Source organism: Hyperolius riggenbachi, chromosome 3 (assembly GCF_040937935.1).
Source record: "Hyperolius riggenbachi isolate aHypRig1 chromosome 3, aHypRig1.pri, whole genome shotgun sequence".
Taxonomy (NCBI): Eukaryota; Metazoa; Chordata; class Amphibia; order Anura; family Hyperoliidae; genus Hyperolius; species Hyperolius riggenbachi.
Genome location: NC_090648.1, coordinates 96,274,308 through 96,297,621, shown reverse-complemented (window position 1 = coordinate 96,297,621; position 23,314 = coordinate 96,274,308). Strand labels below are relative to the sequence as shown.

Here is a 23,314-nt window from a genome sequence, read left to right as displayed (position 1 = left end):
CAGGCAATGCATAGTGTGGACCCTGGCGGTGGGACCTCTGACAGCAGTAGGATAAATACAACAGCAGGAGGAGGTGGAGTGACGTGTGGCACTGACAGCAGGCAATGCATAGTGTGGACTCTGGCGGTGGGACCACTGACAGCAGCAGGATAAATACAACAGCAGCAGTAGGAGGAGGTGGAGTGACGTGTGGCACTGACAGCAGGCAATGCATAGTGTGGACCCTGGCGGTGGGACCACTGACAGCAGCAGGATAAATACAACAGCAGCAGGAGGAGGTGGAGTGACGTGTGGCACTGACAGCAGGCAGTGCATAGTGTGGACCCTGGCGGTGGGACCACTGACAGCAGCATTATAAATACAACAGCAGCAGGAGGAGGTGGAGTGACGTGTGGCACTGGCAGCAGGCAATGCATAGTGTGGACCCTGGCGGTGGGACCACTGACAGCAGCAGGATAAATACAACAGCAGCAGTAGGAGGAGGTGGAGTGACGTGTGGCACTGACAGCAGGCAATGCATAGTGTGGACCCTGGCGGTGGGACCACTGACAGCAGCAGGATAAATACAACAGCAGCAGTAGGAGGAGGTGGAGTGACGTGTGGCACTGACAGCAGGCAATGCATAGTGTGGACCCTGGCGGTGGGACCACTGACAGCAGCAGGATAAATACAACAGCAGCAGTAGGAGGAGGAGTGACGTGTGGCACTGACAGCAGGCAATGCATAGTGTGGACCCTGGTGGTGGGACCACTGACAGCAGCATTATAAATACAACAGCAGCAGGAGGAGGTGGAGTGACGTGTGGCACTGGCAGCAGGCAATGCATAGTGTGGACCCTGGCGGTGGGACCACTGACAGCAGCAGGATAAATACAACAGCAGCAGTAGGAGGAGGTGGAGTGACGTGTGGCACTGACAGCAGGCAATGCATAGTGTGGACCCTGGCTGTGGGACCACTGACAGCAGCAGGATAAATACAACAGCAGCAGGAGGAGGAGTGACGTGTGGCACTGACAGCAGGCAATGCATAGTGTGGACCCTGGTGGTGGGAACTCTGACAGCAGCAGGATAAATACAACAGCAGCAGGAGGAGGTGGAGTGATGTGTGGCACTGACAGCAGGCAATGCATAGTATGGACCCTGGCGGTGGGACCACTGACAGCAGCAGGATAAATACAACAGCAGCAGGAGGAGGTGGAGTGACGTGTGGCACTGGCAGCAGGCAATGCATTGTGTGGGCGGTGGGACCACTGACAGCAGCAGGATGAAAATGAGCATAGTGTAATATGTTGCCGCTTTAGAAATACAATAAATACATAAATAAATTGATGGGTAAATCAATGCAGCAGGCCAGCAGCAGCAGGAGGAGTCCGGTAGAAATACAATAAATAAATAAATAGATAAATAAATTCATAGGTAAATCAATGCAGCAGGCCAGCAGCAGCAGCAGGACTCCGGTAGAAATACAATAAATAAATAAATAGATAAATAAATTCATAGGTAAATCAATGCAGCAGGCCAGCAGCAGCAGCAGGAGTCCGGTAGAAATACAATAAATAAATAAATACATAAATAAATTCATAGGTAAATCAATGCAGCAGGCCAGCAGGAGGAGGAGTCGTCACGTATGGCAGGCAGCAGGCAATGTATTGTAATTCCCAGGCAGGCACCTCATGTCCTCCTTTCGCCGACAACAGGTGCCAGGAACGTGCCTTCTATCCAGGCCTGGTTAATCTTCAAAAATGTCAGTCTGTCCACGCCCTCTGTGGACAGACGAGAGCGCTTCTCGGTGACTACGCCACCGGCCGCACTGAAGCACCTCTCAGACAGCACGCTGGAAGGGGGGCAAGACAATACCTCCAGGGCGTACTGCGCAAGCTCCCTCCAGATGTGCAAGCGCTCCACCCAGTACTCCATGGGGTCCACGCTGCCGGTGTCAAGCCCACTGAAGGACCCCATGTAGTCGGCCACCATCCGGATCATGTGCTGGCTGTGACTCTCACCGAAGGTGGCTGCTGCCCGCACCTCCTCTCTCGGCTGCTGTACCTTCATGTAGAACGCCTGCGTCAATGACAGAAGGTCTCCTGGGCGCCTGATGCTGCTGCTGGCCGCAGGCACCTGCTGATGTGCTGCTGGCTAGGGACAGAGGGAGTGGAAGGCGGGGGGAAGGCTTCCTCCAGTTGCCGAACAAGACTCTCCTGCAACTCCCTTGCTCGCTGCTCACGGTCTCTGGCAGGCAGAAACTGATCCCACCTCCCCCTCAGCCGTGGGTCCAGGATCATGCTGATGCAGGCGTCCTCCCTCGCTTGCATCCGCTTGACCCTGGGGTCTGTGCGCAGGCAGCGCAGCATGTGCGCTGCCATGGGGAACAGGGTGGACCGTCTAACAGAGACATCAGGGTCAGCGTCCTCCTCCTCTTGCCCCTGAGACTCTTCTTCCTCTCTCCACCCTCGCACCACTGCTGCTGCGCTCCGATGTTCCCCCCCAGCAGCAACGTCCAGCACCTCCAACTCCTCCTCCTCCTCCTCCAGGGACTCAAATACCTGCGGAGCAGTGGACTGCACAGGCGGCTGCTGTTCCAGCTGCTTCAGGGCCTCCTCTCCCAAATCCACCAAATCGCCAAGTGCCCTGTCCAGCAGACAAACAAAGGGCACCCACTGGCAGAGGGATGCCCGTTGTTCACTCACCAGGTTGGTTCCCTGCAGGAAGGGTGCCAACACCAAGCAGACCTGCTGCATCTGCCCCCATTGCGCGTTGGTGAGGAGCTGGAGTGTGGTGCTGCTTCTGCTGCCGGTGCCAGCGACAGTGGCATCATAGATGTACCGGTTGACAGCCCTCCTCTGCTCAACCAGCCGCTCCAACATCGCCAGGGTGAAATTCCAGCGAGTTGGCACATCTATGATAAGGCGGTGTCGTGGCAGGCCCTCCTGCTGCTGGATGTCTGCCAGTTTTGCTGCGGCAGCTGCTGAGCGGCAGAAAGTGCGCACAATTTTCCGCGCCGCTTCTACCAGCTCCTCCATCCCCAGGTAGGTGCGCATGAACTTTTGCACCACCAGGCTCAGGATGTGGGCCAAGCAAGGGACGTGGAGCAAGTCTCCACTGCTGATGGTCGATGGGGTCACCGTGACCATGGCCTCAAGCGCTGGTGGAGGCCTGCTGCGGACAGGAGTGCTGGTGGCACTAGTCTCGCTGCTGCTGGAGGCCTGGCTGGAAAAGGTGGCTTCCTGCCCCGCCATCATTTCCACCACAGCCTGCACCTGACTCTCCCCAATGGGCCGTGGGCGACGACCCGTCTCAAAGACGGGCGCAACACGCTGCTGTTGCGCCTCTGCTCCCTCCTCCCTGTGGTCAGTGGCTGGCGGCGCACCAGTCCCAGACCTGCTGCTGCTGGCAGTGGCTCCTGCAATGGCGCTTCCTCTCCTGGTGGTGCCTCGCCCTCTACCTCTGCCAGTCATAGTGCACTATACAAATACAGTAAAAAAAAAATAAGTAGAAGAGGGTGGGAAAGGGTGTAAACTTTAATAAAGTCTGTGTTGGTGTGGTGACTTGGTGGTGACTAGTAGTACAGTAGTAGACACTAGTAGTATGCACGCACGCAGGTAACTACGCGTAATAGGCTACAAGTAAGTCGTGCGGCAGACAATCGGTGACAATTAATAACGGTCACACACGGTCAGACGCAATCAATCAATAGGCTCGGGCAGGTGAGGTGACAGACAGTCACAGGTCACTCACAACGGATGCTGGTGTGGTGGCCTGTATGTGTTGTAAGTAACTCTTATTTATTACACACACTACAGATGATAATAAAATCACACAGTAAAATTTAAAAAAAAATTAGTGAACGGGTACTAGTCTAGACTAGTAGACTAGTAGTATAGTAGTAGACACTAGAAGTATGCACGCACGCACGCACGCACGCAGGTAACTAAGAAACACCTAGCGTACTACGCTACAAGTAAGTCGTGCGGCAGACAATCGGTGACAATTAATAACGGTCACACACGGTCAGACGCAATCAATCAATAGCTTAACGGGGAACAGGGAAAGGAAAATTTGGGAACATAGATAATTAAAGAACATCACCTATCCGAGTTTGGATCAATGTCCTGAGCCTTATTTGTATCAACAAAAATCCTTGCAAACAAAGGGCTCCTAGGGACACACCGGTGTATGCAGGGGCGGCGCCAGGGGGGTGCTTGGGGGTGCTCGAGCACCCCCTAGAATTGTCCAAGCACCCCCAAAGCACCCCCTGGAGTGAACTGACTTCAGGCGTCTAAAAGACGCCAAGTCAGTTCACACACCGGCAGCACGGAGCAGCAGGCAGGGCTACGGTAAGATGGCCGCCCGGAGCCCTGTTCTGCAGACTTCGGGCGGCCATTTTCCCGTAGCCCTGCTCTCTGCATGCAGGCAGGAAGTCTCGTGGTGACGTCGGGAAGGAAGAGGATCGTGGGCGCGCGGGCGCTGCGCGCCACAATGAGGTCGGGACTCGGGACAGGAGGTCGGGAAAGAAGGTCTTCTGGCTGTAGGTGAGTAAATGGGTTTTTCTTTTCTTTTTCAGGTGATGCGGATTGTGCATATTGGGGTCATATCTGCTACGGATTGTGCATATTGGGGTCATATCTGCTACGGATTGTGCATATTGGGGTCATATCTGCTACGGATTGTGCATATTGGGGCGATATCTGCTACCGATTGTGCATATTGGGGTCATTTCTGCTACCGATTGTGCATATTGGGGTCATTTCTGCTACCGATTGTGCATATTGGGGTCATTTCTGCTACCGATTGTGCATATTGGGGTCATATCTGCTACCGATTGTGCATATTGGGGTCATATCTGCTACCGATTGTGCATATTGGGGTCATATCTGCTACCGATTGTGCATATTGGGGTCATATCTGCTACCGATTGTGCATATTGGGGTCATATCTGCTACCGATTGTGCATATTGGGGTCATTTCTGCTACGGATTGTGCATATTGGGGTCATATCTGCTACCGATTGTGCATATTGGGGCCATATCTGCTACCGATTGTGCATATTGGGACCATATCTGCCACCGATTGTGCATATTGGGACCATATCTGCCACCGATTGTGCATATTGGGACCATATCTGCTACCGATTGTGCATATTGGGACCATATCTGCCACCGATTGTGCATATTGGGACCATATCTGCTACCGATTGTGCATATTGGGACCATATCTGCTACCGATTGTGCATATTGGGACCATATCTGCTACCGATTGTGCATATTGGGACCATATCTGCTACCGATTGTGCATATTGGGACCATATCTGCTACCGATTGTGCATATTGGGACCATATCTGCTACCGATTGTGCATATTGGGACCATATCTGATAACGATTGTGCATATTGGGGCCATATCTGATAACGATTGTGCATATTGGGGCCATATCTGATAACGATTGTGCATATTGGGGCCATATCTGATAACGATTGTGCATATTGGGGCCATATCTGATAACGATTGTGCATATTGGGGCCATATCTGATAACGATTGTGCATATTGGGGCCATATCTGATAACGATTGTGCATATTGGGGCCATATCTGATAACGATTGTGCATATTGGGGCCATATCTGATAACGATTGTGCATATTGGGGCCATATCTGATAACGATTGTGCATATTGGGGCCATATCTGATAACGATTGTGCATATTGGGGCCATATCTGATAACGATTGTGCATATTGGGGCCATATCTGATAACGATTGTGCATATTGGGGCCATATCTGATAACGATTGTGCATATTGGGGCCATATCTGATAACGATTGTGCATATTGGGGCCATATCTGATAACGATTGTGCATATTGGGGCCATATCTGATAACGATTGTGCATATTGGGGCCATATCTGATAACGATTGTGCATATTGGGGCCATATCTGATAACGATTGTGCATATTGGGGCCATATCTGATAACGATTGTGCATATTGGGGCCATATCTGATAACGATTGTGCATATTGGGGTCATATCTGATAACGATTGTGCATATTGGGGTCATTGGACGTGTTTTTTGTTAAAATCTGCTCACATTACGTGTATTTTCTTGAGAAAACCTGCACAATTATGTGAATTTTCTGGGAAAAGGGTCACCAAAACTTGGGCCCTCTGTCTTTGCGTTGCACTTTTAAAGGGAACCCGAGGTGAGAATAATATTGAGGCTGCCATATTTATCTCCCTTTAAGCAATACCAGTTGCCTGGCTGCCGTGCTGGTCCTCTGCCTCTTATTCTTTCAACCATAGACCCTGAACAAGCATGCAGCAGGTCAGGGGTTTCTGACAATATTGTCAGAACTGACAAGATTAGCTGCATGGCTTGTTTCTGGTGTAATTCAGTTCACTACTACAGCCAAATAGATCAGCAGGGCTGCCAGGCAACTAGTATTGTTTAAAAGGAAATAAATATGGCAGCCACCATATCACTCTCACCCTGGGTTCACTTTAAATTACAGTTAGCCCCGCCCTCATCCAGTCATGACCACGCCCATTTTTTCGCCGCGGCGCGCTTCGCGCGCCGCAGGTTGTAGCCACGCCCATTTTTGGCGCAGCGCGCTTCGCGCGCCGCAGGTCGTCAGCTCCCCTGGAAATTGGTCCAGCACCTGCATAGCACCCCCTAAAAAAATTTCCTGGAGCCGCCACTGGGTGTATGCAAAATTAGAAAACCTCTATTGACTGTACATGAAGCGAGACCAATTATACATAGACAACTGAGCTAAAAGAGCAACAGCGCTGTTGTCATTTAAAAACCATAGCTGCCACACAATCCACACCGGCACACATCCCCACTCACACAACCCAATACGCTGGGGTACCCCATAAGCAGCAAAGGATGTCCATCAATGAAGCCTTGAGCAGTGGCAAAAAGCAAAAATGGGGGAAGCCGCATAGAAACAGCAAGCATCAGCAGGGCCGTTCAGCATTGCCCGAACAGACGCAGGAAAGTCTCATTCAGAACTGCCAACGCGCCTAGTAACCTTGCACTTCATACTCACGAACTCCATAAGTCCATCAGAGCTGGTGCACTTCACCTGGCTATCTTGCTCCAGCCGCTCAGGCAGGCTGTAATTGCTGTAATCCAATGGGGGCCCCCGGCTAGGAGTGTGGTCCGGCGTGAGGTCTATAGGCGCTGCAGACCCGGTTTGCGTGTGTGCGTCTAGCGCATATGGTTGGCCGCTCCTGTCCTTCGCTGTCACCGGGATATACACCAACGCAGGTGTCACTTGCGCTTTGCGCAGGGTCCTCTCAGAGTGAACAGACTGCTCCGGCACAGAACGCCAACCTCCACGCTTTCTCTCGGAGTTCTCAACGCGTCACCGCCTAGTGGATCAGAGGCCGGTGGGCTGGGTGGCAGCAACCAATCGCCGACTAGTTTCGCTTGGTATCACCAAGCTTCATCAGGGCGGGGCTTAGAGGAGTGGGCCGCCTTCTTAAAGGATCTTTCTGACCCCACCTCCTCAGATGCAGCAATGCTGTGATTCGAGACACGGAAGGCCGTGCTAATCCAGATCTATTAGGTTAAAGGGGGATGCGGAAAGTCACATCTGTTGCCTAGCAGACAGTTAAAGTTCAGAAACCCCCACACTAAGGTAAAAGAGTCTCAATACCGCACTGTCCACACGCACATCAGACCACCGCTCACCTAAGGTGCGGACCCCTTGCTATGCGCTAGAGCATCAGAGCAATACAACCATGACGTGCATAAATTAAAGGGGGCCCATATCTAGCACAATGACTGCCCATAAAGGACCAGGGAGGGGAGCCCAAGGAAAGAAGGGGGGGATAGAAAAGACGGGAGGTGGGGCAGGGAAAGAAGGAAGGGAGGGAGGGGGGGGGGGGGCACTACCAACCTGGTCACAAAAACCATTTAAGGGAGAAGTCAATATTTAGACCATCAGGGAAAATGGATCCCAGGCGATGCATCCACATTGCCTCTTTTTGTAGAAGCACCTTTTCAGTGCGAGTAGTACGAAAAGAGGGAGGAAGATTGTCAATCACCAATCCACGTAAACCCGTTATCGATCCATTGTGTTCCTCCTGAAAATGTTCTGCGATTGAGGATCTACGTTCCCCACTAACAATATCACACATATGCTCCAAGAAACGTGCCTTAAATGCACGAGTAGTCATTCCAACATAATACTTTTTACATGGACACATGAGTAAATAGATATTCCAAGTTGTGTTACAATTGTAAAATGATTTTATTCTATAGTGTCTCAAACCAATCAATCAATAGGCTCGGGCAGGTGAGGTGACAGACAGTCACAGGCACTCACTACGGATGCTGGTGTGGTGGCCTGTATGTGTTGTAAGTAACTCTTATTTATTAAACACACTACAGATGATAATAAAATCACACAGTAAAATTGAAAAAAAAATTAGTGAACGGGTACTAGTCTAGACTAGTAGACTAGTAGTATAGTAGTAGACACTAGTAGTATGCACGCAGGTAACTAAGAAACACCTAGCGTACTACGCTACAAGTAAGTCGTGTGGCAGACAATCGGTGACAATTACAAACGGTCACACACGGTCAGACGCAATCAATCAATAGGCTCGGGCAGGTGAGGTGACAGACAGTCACAGGTCAGGTCACTCACAATGGATGCTGGTGGTGACCTGTCACTCACAGTCAGTAACTAACTAACACAGTACTGAAACTAATAAAGTAACAGACTACAGCAGTAATAATTAACTAAACTAGTACTACTAGTACACAACTAACTAGAATCCCTAATGTACCTAAGCTAGTAGTAGGCTAAGGCTAAAAACAATCAAAATACTAGCTAACTATATAAGACAACAATAAATGTGTTTAGGAGGTGTTTAGGAAGCAAAACGCTAGGTTTAGCAGTGAAAAGCACTTGCTCAGACACAGCACAGCACTGGAGAATCTCTCAGTACCAGCAGCAGTCACACAAGTGCGTGGCTCCGCAACATGGCCGCCGCCTTATATAGAGGAGGGGAGCGCCAGGCTCCCCTCCTCTGATTGGTTGCTAGGGTTGCCAGCTCCTCGGCAGGAGGACTTCTGATTGGCCCAATCACGTCATCCCCGAATCCCGAAGCCGAAACCTAACCCACAGCTCCATCCGGCCGAATTCCAGCGCACGCATTCGGCATGCTTCGTATTCGGGTTCGGCTTGGAATCGCAGCATTCGGGTTCGGGTTCGCATGCGGCAAACCTAAAAAACACCCGAATTTTTCGGGGAAACTTCGCATTCGGGGTCCTGCTGAGCAACCCTGCCAGTTAGCCAGCCAATCACCATGCAACTTCAGTCCCATGTCACCCATGAAAATGAACAGTGCGTCCCTTCCGGACGCGCTGTTCATTGTCATGGGCGACTTCAACAAGGCCAACCTCCGCCAAGAGCTCCAGCGCTATCATCAGCATGTTGACTGCCCTACTAGAAATCTGAACACTCTGGACCACTGCTACACGGTCCTGAAAAACGCATACAAAGCAGTCCCGCTCGCAGCTCTTGGCTCCTCGGACCACAGCCTCATCCTCCTGATCCCAACCTACAAACGGAAACTGGAGACAGCGAAACCAGTCCTGAGATCAACTAAAGTGTGGTCAAGCGAGGCGAAGCGCCAACTTCAGGCCTGCTTTGACAGCACCGACTGGGGGGCGCTGGAAGCACCAGACCTGGATGAGTGGGCCGACAACGTCGCCTCATATATCGCATTCTGTGAGGACTCCTGCATCCCAACCAAGACTTTCAAGGACTACCCAAACAATAAGCCGTGGTTCTCCAACAAACTACGGCAACTGCGGAGACGAAAGGAAACGGCACACAAGTCGGGCAACCTGGACGAGTACAGGGCAGCGAGGAACAACCTCAACAGGGAACTCAGGGCAGCCAAGAAAGAATACTCCGAGAAGCTGAGGCACAATCTTAGCTCAAACGATCCACGAGCCGTTTGGAAGGGGCTCAAGACTGCCACCAATTATAAGCCCCCCCCTCAGCACGCCACACCCAGCATCAAGCTAGCCGAAGAGCTCAGTGCCTTCTACTGCAGGTTCAAGAACCAGCCAGAACCAGCGGGGCCCCCAATACCCCGCGCCTCCCCCCCCACAGATGCTGGGTCAGATCCCAGCCCACTTCTGCCGAGGGCAAGCGAGACCGAGGTCAGGCGCCTTCTTGCCTCACTCAACCCTAGGAAAGCCGCCGGCCCGGATGGTGTGTCACCAGCATGCCTTAAATCCTGCTCGCAGCAGTTAGCCCCCGTCCTCTCCTCCATCTATGCAAAGTCCCTACAAGAGGGCAGAGTCCCCAAATGCTTCAAAAGGTCTACAATTATCCCTGTCCCCAAAAAGCAGGGTATATCCGACCTAAATAACTACAGACCTGTGGCCCTCACCTCGGTCATCATGAAGACCTTAGAAAAGGCAGTCCTGTCCGAACTCAAGAACTCCACGCTCCCCCAACTAGACCCGTTCCAGTTCACGTACAGAGCTAACAGGTCCACTGATGACGCCATCAACATCTGCCTAGAGCTCATCAGTGACCACCTGGATAAGCCTGATTCATACGCCAGAATCCTCCTGCTCGACTTCAGCTCAGCATTTAATACAATCTGCCCTCGCATCCTCCAGAACAACCTGGAGGCACTTGGCGTCCACTCGTCCCTACGCCACTGGATCACAGACTTCCTGACCGACAGATCACAAGTAGTCAAGCTGGGCAAGTTCTCCTCCTAAGTAAGGTCTACTAACACAGGTGCCCCACAGGACTGTGTCCTGTCGCCAATCCTGTTTTCCCTCTACACCAACAACTGCAGATCCACAGCAGAAATCGGTCAAGGTCGTCAAATTCGCTGACGACACCACCATCATTAGTCTAGTGTCCAAAAATGATGAGCAAGACTATCGTCAACAAGTCGACAGAATTTGCCACTGGTGCAAGGAAAACAGGCTGGTCCTCAACACAGCCAAAACCTTTGAGATGGTTGTTGACTTCAGGAAGCAGGCCCCCACCCCACCCCCAATCTTCATTGAAGGCATGGAGGTGGAAAAGGTATCTAGTGTCCGCCTCCTTGGAACCCAGATCACCAGGGACCTGCGCTGGAAGACTCACACAAGCACCACACAGAGGAAGGCCCAACAAAGGCTCTTCTTCCTTCGCCAGCTGAGGAAGTTTGGGATGGCACAGGAGCTTATGTCTAGCTTCTACTCTGCCACTATAGAATCTGTCATCTGCACCTCTATCCTGGTGTGGTATGCTGGATCCTCAAACAGGGACAAATACAAGCTCCAGATGGTCATCAGGTCGGCAGAGAGAATCATTGGGAAACCACTCCCTTCGCTTGACCTCCTCTACAACTCCAGACTGCGTTCCAGAGCACAAAGGATCGCAAACGACCGCTCACACCCAGGCCACCGTTACTTTAATGTGCTCCCATGCGGTAGAAGGCTACAGACCATTTCCATCAAGACAGCTAGGCATATGAACTCCTTCTTCCCTGCTGCCGTTAAACTCTTGAATTCCATTCACTGGTTCCCTCCGTCAGGCCAGTAGTCAGATCATATAGCTCCAACGATATGGGTGATAGGTCATCCACTGGCTGTGTTTGCTGTTTTCCCCTGCCACCCGTGTCCCTATTAGTGCCCTACTCTGCTAAGCTACACCTATCTTAGTGTACATTTTACTTGCACTATTGTGTTTTTTACTGTAATGCGTCATCCACCTACTTTTGGTTTGTTTTGGTTGCTAGATGTCATGGTTGTTATCAATGTCCTTGTTGTTGCCTTCTGTGTTGCTTTTTTATCTTTATTTTTTTTGTGTCGCTGAGTTCTCTGTTTTTTGTGTCAAACCCAATTCCGGGCATGACCCAGTCATGCTTGGCGAAATAAACTGATTCTGATGTGACTGGAACGTAAGCCGCATGGTGATTATCTGGCTCAATGGCACTTGTAAACTGAATAGGAAGTAGAGAAGACCTGTATTGTCACAGGAGCAGGTAATGCGTAATACTTCACCCCACTACCACTCTTTATTGTTAATTATGTACAGGACCGGACTGGCCTATCTCCCACCCTGTGATGAAGGTTAGGGAAGGCAGCGTCAGATCTCTGCAAGGGGGGGGGGGGGGGGTCAATGTAGTTATGCCCCGGGTTCCTTTCAATCTTTGTATCTCAGAAGTCATGTGGACTTTTATTCCATTAAACTCCAGGTTAAGGACATTTCTGGCCTTTGACAAGATTATTCAGCAGCTGCTTTGCTCCAGAGGCAGAATCTGCTAATAGTGATGAGGGCTCACTCCTAGAGGTACCAGGGCTGCTGTGATTGAAAAACGTGGCTCAAGGTCGCGACTTTACACCAGATTGTCTTCCTTCATGGTTGAAGCATATCAGCTTCTTGGCTGGTCTAACCGTTTTGTTCAGAACATAGTTGGTCATGTTGAGCGTGATCAGGGGTGAGTGCAATCCACTCGGGCCAGGACAGATGAGGCAGGAGCACTCAAGGATTTGGCAGGATTCTGTGCAGGCTGGGAGAGCTGCAAGAGAAACTTTCTTTTGCTCTCATGGCTGACCACAACCCCACGATTACTGTCTGGTGTAAAATCCAATAGAAACCTGTTTCCCAGCTCCTTATTGCCCATATATTTATTTTGTCTGCCTTTGTTCCAAAGTAATGCCAACTGTGTAAAAAACATGATCCTCAATTATACTAAAGAGAAATCTCAGAGGGAGGAGAACTGTTCTTGCTTCTGTAATCATGTAATAAGGCTCTAGGGGAAAGTGAAAATAAACATTATTTAAAGGGAACCAGAGATGAACGATTCACACAAAATAAACATATCAGTTGATAGCTTGTAAAGAATAAATGCTCTACCAGATAATTTCGCCACTCTGGTGTGCCTTTTTGAGTGCTTTTTATCCATTATTCCTCCAGGAAATATCCAATATGGCTGCCGGCTCATATTCCTTCTGTTCCAGGTTATGAGGTGTTCTGGATGTGCTGGATAGGCTATATGAGACTATAGACAAGAAGGGCTGCTGTAGGCTTTCAACTTTATTATTCTGGTATGCTGTGTGGCTGCCTGTAGGAAGTGTCTCTCATAGTAATGAAACTGCATACAGTAGATAATAATGACACGCTGCACAGACAGAGCACACAGATCACACAGCCACACTTGTCTGTTAGACAGAGATTTTTCCTGCAGCATCAGCCCCTCCCATATCATCACAGCTCTCAGTATGTAAAGCATGAAATTTGAGCCAGGAGGGGGAAGGCTTGGGCTTGAAAAGACTTCACAGAAGAGTGACTCAGCTATAATGATTCCAGGTCAAACCTCGACTGAATAGTCGGTGGATTCTTATCACAGTTGATAACAAGTTATTCACACTGTGGGTCTCAAATTCACAAATGAAATGCTTCCTTTAGAGTCTGAGACTCATAAACAGTTGATAACAGATAGATTAGACTGAGAAGAATAAAACTAAAAGCAGGGTAGGTGTTTACTGTCATGTTCCCACTGATAAATGTAATAAAATACATGAGGGTGGTTCTGGTTCTCTTTAAGGAACTTTTTAAAGCAAGTTTCTGTTCTTAGAAGTTATAATATTGTTTCAAACAAGGTGCGTACACACGCACTACGGCCGGCAACGACAAGTCCTTCAGACCCTCCCGCTGGGTGGACGTTCAGCCGACAGTAGCGTGTGTGTACGCGCTGTCAGCGTAGTGCGTGTTTACACACCTCTACTATAATACAGGATCTTTTTTTTTTTTTTTTTTACAATAATCCACTTTAATAAATCCCTTAATTTGATAAGCTCTTGCTGTGGGTACTAAATGTGACTGCAGCAGCAGAAAAATCTAATTTACTAGTCATTAACAATACTTATAACCCATGGGAGGGCTGCAGGTGGTTGCCACCTAATGGCAAACAAATCCAGTCCTGCCCTGCTGTATCCCTTGTTCTCCAGTACCCTCCGTTTGTTCTCCGGTCTTAGTAAATCAGCCCCTCTTCCACAGAGAATCATCTTGTGCAGAATGTGTAATAATAATAATGTACGGTCTATACCTGTGTTATTACTAGGAGGCTGAAGGGAACAGGGACAGAGTTTTAGCTGCTCTAGAAGAAGGTACTGTCCGGTGTGTGCTGATGCCACATCCCAGCGATGCTATAGCTGGAGGAGGATCAGGATGCCTAGATGGTAAGCAAGACTTCTATTTTATTTTATCTATTTTCTCTCCTGCTGCACTGGTCACTGAATACAAGTGTTTTTTTTTTCCCTTTAATGAATGAGAAAGTGAGACCCACAGATGGGCATAGTTTTTAAGGAAGATATTACCCTTTTTAAAGGAAGCATCTGAGCTACAAAAAAGAGATCTACTTACCTGGGGCTTCCTCCAGGCTCTGGCAACCGATATGTCCCTCGTTGCAGTCCCGGGATCCCCTCCGTTTCCGCTGTCAATCACTCTCACGTGGTCTGGAGTGTTCTGCGCAGGTGCAGTAGTTCTGTGCCTGTACAGAACATTCCAGACCGCATGAGAGTGATTGACAGCGGCACTCACGCAGGAGCAGTAGATGCCGACCTGGCAAGGTCGGCATCTGAAACGGAGGGGATCCCAGGACTCCGGAGCTGCTGCAAGGAACATATGGGTTGCTGGGGGCTGGAGGAAGCTCCGGGTAAATAGATCTCATTTTTATTTGTACCTTGGGTGTTTCCTTTAAAGGGACTCCGAGCACATCTCATGGGCATACCTTTAATGGCCCATACTCACGGGCTACAAATGTCGCCGCAACACGTGAGTATGGACCGTTGCACGGGCGTGCACCCCGAACTGTCGCCCGTCGCTGCTGTCGCCAGGCGATTGGCGCGGTCAATCGCCTGGCGACAGTTGCCGCCGCATCTCCGCCGCAACTGTCGCTAGTCCACGTGAGTATGCGGACTAGCGACAGCAACACCCAGGGAATCCCTTCAACTTCCGGTGGGGGGAGGAACAGCAGCGACAGCTTCCGCCGCATTACTTGCCAGGTCCCTCCGCCGTGTGTATGCGGAGGGACCTGGCGAGGAGCTGTCGCCGGCCTGTCGCGCACACGCTCACGTGTGCTGGCGACAGGCCACTTTCATAGCCCGTGAGTATGGGCCATAAGACTCCGACCAGTACTGCAAATTACTTAAAGATGCATACTGTTCTGTAGCTTGTGCTCTCCTCTTTCATTTGATGCCTGAATCGCTGTTCTACACCAAATAGTTTTCGTTCGATTTCAATTTAAAAATCGCGTCTGCCATCTTGGCTATGTTATAACTTCCAGGTCACCCCTGTCTTCTCTGTTAGAGAAGTGCATCACTGAATGAAGCAGGAAGAGGAAGTGACACGCATGGCCATTGCAAGAGGCTCCTCCAGAGGGGTCATTGCACGACTTTGTTGGAAGTAGTCTGTCTTAAAGAGAATCTGTATTGTTAAAATCGCTCAAAAGTAAACATACCAGTGCGTTAGTGGACATCTCCTATTACCCTCTGACACAATTTCGCCGCTCCTCGCCACATTAAAAGTGGTTAAAAACAGTTTTAAAAAGTTTGTTTGTAAACAAACAAAATGGCCACCAAACCAGGAAGTAGGTTGATGTACAGCATGTCCACACATAGAAAAATACATCCATACACAAGCAGGCTGTATACAGCATTCCTTTTGAATCTCAAAAGATCATTTGTGTGTTTTTTCCCCTGTTCTCATGCACTGAAGTTTCAGGCTGCTCTTTTCTTCCTGCAAACAGCTTTGCCCTTGTCTATAACTCCTCAGTATGTGAAAGCCCAGCCAGCTCAGAGGACGATTTATCCAGCTTGTAAAAGATAAGAGAGAAGAGAGAAGCTGCTCTAATCCTAAATAATACACAGGCAGTGTGCACAGAGGGGCCTGGAAGGGGGAGTTCATAGCAGAACCACAACACTGAAGAACTTGGCAGCCTTCCAGACACAGGCTGACAAGTCTGACAGGGGAAAGATACATTGATTTATTACAGAGACAGTGATAGTATAAAGTGCTGCAGTAAGCCAGAACAGATTAGAATAGCTTTTGGAACTTGTAGGATGATAAAAAACAGGATGCAATTTTTGTTACGGAGTCTCTTTAAAGGCATGACCATGAGAGGTGCTCAGAGTCCCTTTAAAGAGATCCTTTGGTGGGTGACTGCTCCTTATCTGTTTGCTAAAGGACTCACTGGGCCAAAAAGGAAAAGTAGTTGTACTTACCTGGGGCTTTTTCCAGCCCCTAGAAGTCATTTGAGTCCCTTGGCACGGCTCCGGTCCATCCCGGGTTCCTGCTGGCAGCCTGTAAGGATCACCAATCCTCTGATGGGTCGGTGCCCTGCACGCAAACCATGTCATCGGGGGCATAGTCGGCGCAGTACGGTGACGGGCGTGTACTCACAGGGGGTGGTGGGCACCTGCCCATGCATGCGCAGAAAGCACCAACCCATTGGGGGTTGGTGATCTTTAAATGTTGCCATCAGGAACCCGAGGAGGACCGGAGCTGTACAGACGGACACAAAATGGCTTCTAGGAGCTGGAAGAAGCCCCAGGTAAGTCAAACTACATTTCTTTTTTGGCCTCGAGAGTCTTTTAAGATGGACAGTACAACCAGGGCACTTTCTAGGCTAAATAGATCTCATGGTGGGTATGAGAAAATTCTTGCTCCCCCCTTTAGCAAACATTTCTGTGAAACCAAATCAGAGTATTCACTGTTACTTTAATCAGGGCCGGCGCTACCATAGAGGCAAAGGAGGCAGCTGCCCCAGGGCCCCAGAGCTTGTAGGGGCCCCCAGTGGCTACAAGAGGAAAACATTTTTTTTTCAAATCGACCTTATAGTTTTTGAGAAAATCGATTTTAAAGTTTCAAAAGAAAAAAATACACATTTAAAAACCAGCCGACTTCAATGGTTAATAGCAAATCCACCTTAAATTCTAGAAACCCTAAATTTGCAGGATATGTTAAGGAGATCATTGGGAATAAGAGGAAAAAACAATTTTTCAAAAAGACCTTATAGTTTTTGAGAAAATCGATTTTAAAGTTAAAGAAAAAAGTATACGTTTAAATGCGGTAAATGTCACTTTTAGTACCTAACGGTAGTGTAATTTTACATGTATCAAAAGAAAGAGCAATACATTTCCTGATGGGGTTTCCAGGGGGTCCATACGCAGCCGCAGCGCTTTGGCCAGGGATCGCTATACAGCCGCAATATGGCTGTATGAAGATCCCTGGCATTTTTTTCCTATTTTCCCCCCAAAAAATGTATGTTTTGAGTGTGGGAATTTTTTTTTTTTTTTTAAATTATGTGGGGTCCCCCCTCCTGAAACTTTTTAACCCCTTGTCCCCCATGCAGGCTGGGGTAGCCAGAATGTGGAACTCCGACCGATTGGGGCTTCAAACCCTGACTATACCAGCTGCAAAAAAAGGTCCCTTAATGCCAATTTTTGCTCCGGGGTATCTGTTGGGGGGGCCCCCTCCCAGGCTACCAACGCAAAGCCAAAAAGGCAAAATGCAAACACAAACGGTTAATGCGATACTTCACTAGCGGCCGCTACTATGTCAATTAACATGTTAATTGACATAGTAGCGGCCGCTAGTGAAGTATCGTGGTAGTGATACTTCACAGGACCGCCCACATTTAAAGTTACGCGCGTTGCTACAGAAGCAGCTTGCATAGCTAAGGAAGGCTTGCTCCTTATATGGCAGCGAGCGCTGCTTAGTAAGGCACGCATAGCACGCGCTCCTGCACATTAAGCTGCGCTGCTTTAACAGCACAGCTTAGTTAATCAAGCCCAAAAACATAAATGCAAAGGCATGACATTTTTCTGCAATTTTGTTTGTGTTTGCGATTTTGGAAGCCTGTGTAGTAGTTGTCCCAGCATGCACAGCAATCCTGCCTTGGCAGTATGTCCTGGGGATAGAGGCTTCACCTCTAAGTAATATATCATTTTCACTTCAGATTTCCTTTAACTTGCTAGACAGACCAGGACAACCTACTAGTATTGCTTGGGTCGCCAATATTTTAGTGCATTTATTAACACTATGCAAGAATTTCTTTATTTTTTTATAATCAATGTATTCTGTGTTCGAATTGTTTTCTCAGACATGGATTTAGATTTCCAGAGGAGTTTGTACACATACTTGTCAACTGTAGTAGCAAGAGCAAAAGAGTGCATCCCATCTGCTGATGCTCAGATCAGCTCTACTATGACATGCAATCAAATGGTTACTAAGATCAAGGTTGGTATCAGAAAAGCTTATGAAACTGTCCCTTAAACTGAGAAGCATATGGATTTTTCCTTTTAAAATAATACCAGTTGCCTGACTCTCCTGCTGATCTTGTGTCTCTAATACTTTTAGCCACAGCCCCTGAACGAGCATGCAGATCAGGTGCTCTGACTGAAGTCAGACTGGATTAGCTGCACGCTTGTTTCAGGTGTGTGATTCAGCCACTGCTGCAACCAAAGTGATCAGCAGGACTGACAAGCAACTTATATTGTTAAAAAGGAAACATCCATATCCCTCTCAGTAAGGTTCCCTTTAAAAGACTCTCAAGGCCATAAAACATTACCAGGGGTTTCTTCCAGCCCCTTGAAGTCATTTAGGTCCCTCTCAACAGCTCCGGTCCTCTCTGGGGCCTGCCCGTAAGGACCGTCGACCTCGGATGGTTCATAGTCTTCTGGGCGGGCTCGTGGGAGTACCATGCGTGAACACACCCACATTATTGGGAGCGTACTGCCACAGTATGCTCCCAGTGACATGGGCGTGCATGCGTAGAGGGCGCCGACCCATCTAGGGTCGGATATCCTTGCAGACTGCCACTGGAACCCCAGAGAGGACTGGAGCTGCTTCAAGAGACCTAATTGACTTCCAGGGGCTTAAAGAAGACCCAGGAAAGTAAAATTACATTTCTTTTTTGGCCTTGTGAGTTCTTTAAGAGCAGAGATGACCCAAGCAAGTGTACCTAAGATATGCACAGATATGTACACGTTGCATCCACATACCTCTGTGTGTTGTCTGTTCCCCTTGGTCTCCATAATCACTCCTTGAATAGTTTGTCTTTTGGCTGAAGTCCCATTTTCAGACAGGAGGAGGCAGGATTGCTGTTATGTTTCCTCCTATCACCCTCCCATCTCCTTCTCTTCCCGCACCATTTACACCTCTTAACAGGAAGGAATACAGAGCTCCCAACTGTCCCTCTTTTGGAGGGACAGTCCCTCTTTGGGAGCCCTGTCCCTCTGTAAATATATAGATTTCTCTACTCAGTGGCGTAGCTAAGGAGCTATGGGTCCCGGTGCAAATTTTACATGGGGTCCCCGAAGCACTCTATACATAACAATTGATACGGTGCACCAAAACCTGCCAAGGACAACCACAGTGTCAGAGGTGCAAGAAGGGGATGGGGAACAGTGTGTTAAGGATTACTACTATCCAAAGCATCCATGGAAGTGATTATTATCATTACAGGACCAATAGAAAGCTAATACTGTGATAGAGGGTGGACTCTTCGGGGCCCCTATGGCCCAAGAGCCCCGATGCGGTCCGATGCGGTCGCTACCTCTGCACCCCCTATTGCTATGCCACTGTCTCTACTAAAAAAAATGTGTTTAATTGACTATAAACTTTATTCCCATTCTTTAAATTGATATATTACTAATTTTAAAATGTTGATATGAAGGAAAATGGACCAGGATAGAAAGGACCAGTGTGGTTTGAATTACAAAAACAACATATTTCTCTTATGATATCTTTAGGGTATGCGTGACTAGGGGTGTGGCAGTCGGCGTTGCTTAAGTGTACAAGAGTCTGGAGTAAAGGGTCTATGCACAACTTATTAATTTGATCCAAAAGTAACAGCTTTATTGCACAAATATAGACAGCTCCGTATTGCTCCTATTAAAGAGACAAGACATGACATCTAAAAGAGATTCCTGCGCAAAGAATATCAGCCTTTAAAAACCCAGGGCCAACAAGATACTGCTTAGCATGGCTAAACTTGCTTGCAGGAGCATCGGTCATGCAAACTCAAAACGTTCCCGCAGTAAAGCAACCACTAGCCGATTACTCATGCACACACACACTTTTAGTCATTCACCCATCAGCTGCCTCCCTCTAACAGGGATAAAGATTATAGACATGCATGTCCAATTTGGCTGGTGAAGCAGATACGTTATCCCTCCGTGTAGCCAGTCCAAAAGGCAATGTATTAGGCAGAAGCAAGGGGAAGCTGCTAAGCAAGCCCTCATGTAAAGCAGTTGCAGTTCAGCAGTATACTTGCGTGTTAGCAGGGTCACTTTGGATCGTCATGGCTGTGCACTTGGCAATTAATCCATATAAGACCACAGCGAGAGGATTGTAGTCCTAGTAGTAGTCCCTTGTTGAATTAATCCAGGACCTCTGCATTTAAATATCCACGCCGCCACTCGCACTGTCTCTGCATACAAGGCTGCGATAACGCCGCATGGCTAGCGGTGTGTCAGCGTGGTTGGCCAAGCGGATTAGGTGCGCAAATGCACGGACTTGGTGGCCCCTCCTACCTACGCGTTTCATGTCATCAGACGCTTCTTCAGGGCGGGTGGCAGGGGCGTGGCTTAAGTGTCCCTCTTTCTTATCTCAAAAAGTTGGGAGGTATGGGAATAGGAGAACGATAAGAAGGAACATCCCAGCACACCTTCCTCTTCCTGTCTAAAAATTTGACTTTAGCTAAAAGTCAAACTTTTCAAGGAGTGATTACAGTGCCGAGAGGGAATGAAGAGAGAAGCAGACAACGCATAGTGTTATGTGGATGCAGCATGAACATATCTCCGTGCTAACCTTATTACCATCATTATTTGAGAGGCGATAGGACTGCTTATTTGGGTAAAGAGGGAGGTTATGGAAAAAGGAAGCTGGTGTGGGGTTTGATCATCTAGTCCAGAGGTGCCCACACTTTTTCGGCTTGTGAGCTACTTTTAAAAATTGTGATCTACCTATGTACAATTTTAGGAGCACACTTGTATATACAGAATGGTCGGGATGTACCATGAAGGCCTTCGCGATCTACCAGTAGATCGCGATCTACCTAATGCTGAATACACACCATGCGTTTCTGCGTCTAATGCGTCTGTCGATACGCGTAGATTCGATTATTTCCGAGCATTTCCGAACGCATTTTGATGATTTTTAGGTAGATTGCCATATAAAGTATGGCAAATCGACCTAACAATCCATCGAAACGTGAATCGGACATGTCGGAAATAATCGAATCGATGCGTATCGACGGACGCAACGAACGCAGAAACGCATGGTGTGCATCCAGCATAATGGGCACCACTGATCTAGTCCATAACCCACCAGCCTGCAACTCAGGGACTGGGGGCAGCTGTGAAGCCATCAGAGAACTTGGAGCTCTATTACTGCTACAAGCTGTGACAGCTACATTGAAATCCTGTTACCTTCATTGTGCTTCAACAGTCAGAGCTGTGCTAGTCTTGATAAGGCTATTTATAGAAGAGCAGAAACAGGCTGCCCATAGAGTTTAGGGCTGGTTCAGACGGATGTCTGCGTGGCGTCGCGTTTGGGGGCGTTGCGGCGGCTCCGCGGTCAGGCTTTCAGTAGCCTTCGCGTCGCGTTTCGATGCGGTCGCGTTTTTTGTTCCCCCTAGGGGGACATTAGCTGTCGCGGTTGGCTGCCCCCTGGAAGCTACATGTTGCTCCCAGGGGCAGCTCGAGCGCTCGCGAAAATCGGGACCCGAACGCCGCGATCGTGCAAACGCGCGTAAAAGCTCGGTGTAAATGCTCCCATTCACTTGAATGGGAGAGTTTACCGCGACGTTCCGAACGCTTGAGGTAAACGCTCCGCAAGCGTCCGTCTGAACCAGCCCTTATATGGCCTTCCATTGTCCGCTTATATGAATGTTCAGTTTGGAATGCCCGAAATACAGTCATGGAACAGGAAAGCATAACAGAGATGACTTTAGCTTTTTTCCCTTTACTTTATATTACGTCATGCATGTAACACTCTGGGCCAATTTGCAGCTTTTGCACTGCTTTAGTCTAAGTAGGGAAACCACATGTGGTTTTCCCACTTTTAGACTAAAGCAGTGCAAAAGCACTAGACACCTGGGAACTGTTAAGGGGAGGGGCACACGGTTTAGGGGTGGGAGAGGGGCCACTAGACACCAGGGAACTGTATAGTGGAGGGAGGGGGCCAATAGACACCAAGGAACTGTATAGGGAAGGGTGGGGGCAACTATATACCAGGGAACTGTATAGGGGGTGAGGAGAGCCATTAGACACCAGGGAATTGTATAGGTGAGGAAAGGGGGCCACTACACACCGGGGAACTGTATAGGGGAGGGAGGACCACTAGACACCAGGGAATTGTATAGGGGATGGAGGGGGCCACTAGACACCAGGGAACTGTATAGGGGAGGGTGGGGACACTATACACCAGGTAACTGTATAGGGAGCGAGGAGAGCCACTAGACACCAGGGCATTGTATAGGTGAGGAAAGGGGGGAAATTCACACCAGGGAACTGTATAGGGGAGAGAGGAGGGATTAGCCTCCAGGGAAATGTATAAAGGAGGGAGGGGGAATGCACTAGACACCAGGGAAATGTATAAAGGAGGGAGGAGGAAAGCACTAGACACCAGGGAACTGTATAGAGGAGGGGGACCATTAGACACCAAGGAAGTTTAGAAGGGTGGAAGGTGGCCACTAGACATTGAGGTTGGCCCGTTACTTGGTCCCAGCGTTCAATTTTGAGACACTTTATATTTGCGTTTGACACCCCTGGTTTATGTGATGGGAGTCAGGTATTGGGCTGAATATATTTTTTAGTTTTATAGTTTAAAAAAAAACACTAATCATCTGTGATCACTTGTGTTCTTTAATGTTCTCACTTTCAGATGTGTGTGGATTATTTGAAAAATATAGAAAACTGCTCCAGGCCTTCAGAGGTGAGAACTGCATAACTAACATCTTTATACTTCAAAAAATACTCATTTTAGGGTAAGGAAAATAGAAACTGTCTATGACAACCTATAGTGTCAAGGATCAATCAGTGATTCAGCCACAAGTCTGAGCAGAGAAGTAACTGCATCTTTTGATAGTGGTCCTACAGTCTAAAATTATTTAAAGTACACTTGACGTGAGAGGGATATAAAGGCTGTGATATTTATTTCCTTTTAAACAATACCAGGTGCCTGGCAGCCCTGCTGATCTCTTTGGCATCAGTAGTGTCTGAATCACACACCTGAAACAAGCATGTGGCGAATTCAGTCAGACTTCACTCAGAGACATCTGA

At 48.7% G+C, this 23,314-nt stretch overlaps 1 protein-coding gene across 1 annotated transcript in view; it reads left to right on the top strand.

Moving 5' to 3' along the window:
- The window catches only part of LOC137562860 (RING finger protein 112-like), a 117,709-nt gene that overhangs the window by 66,098 nt on the left and 28,297 nt on the right, over positions 1–23,314 (top strand). The window contains exons 10-12 of the mRNA XM_068274628.1: positions 14,089–14,206; positions 18,130–18,266; positions 22,917–22,967. Coding sequence (XP_068130729.1) covers positions 14,089–14,206; positions 18,130–18,266; positions 22,917–22,967 — 306 coding nt within the window. The remainder of the gene's footprint in view (positions 1–14,088; positions 14,207–18,129; positions 18,267–22,916; positions 22,968–23,314) is intronic.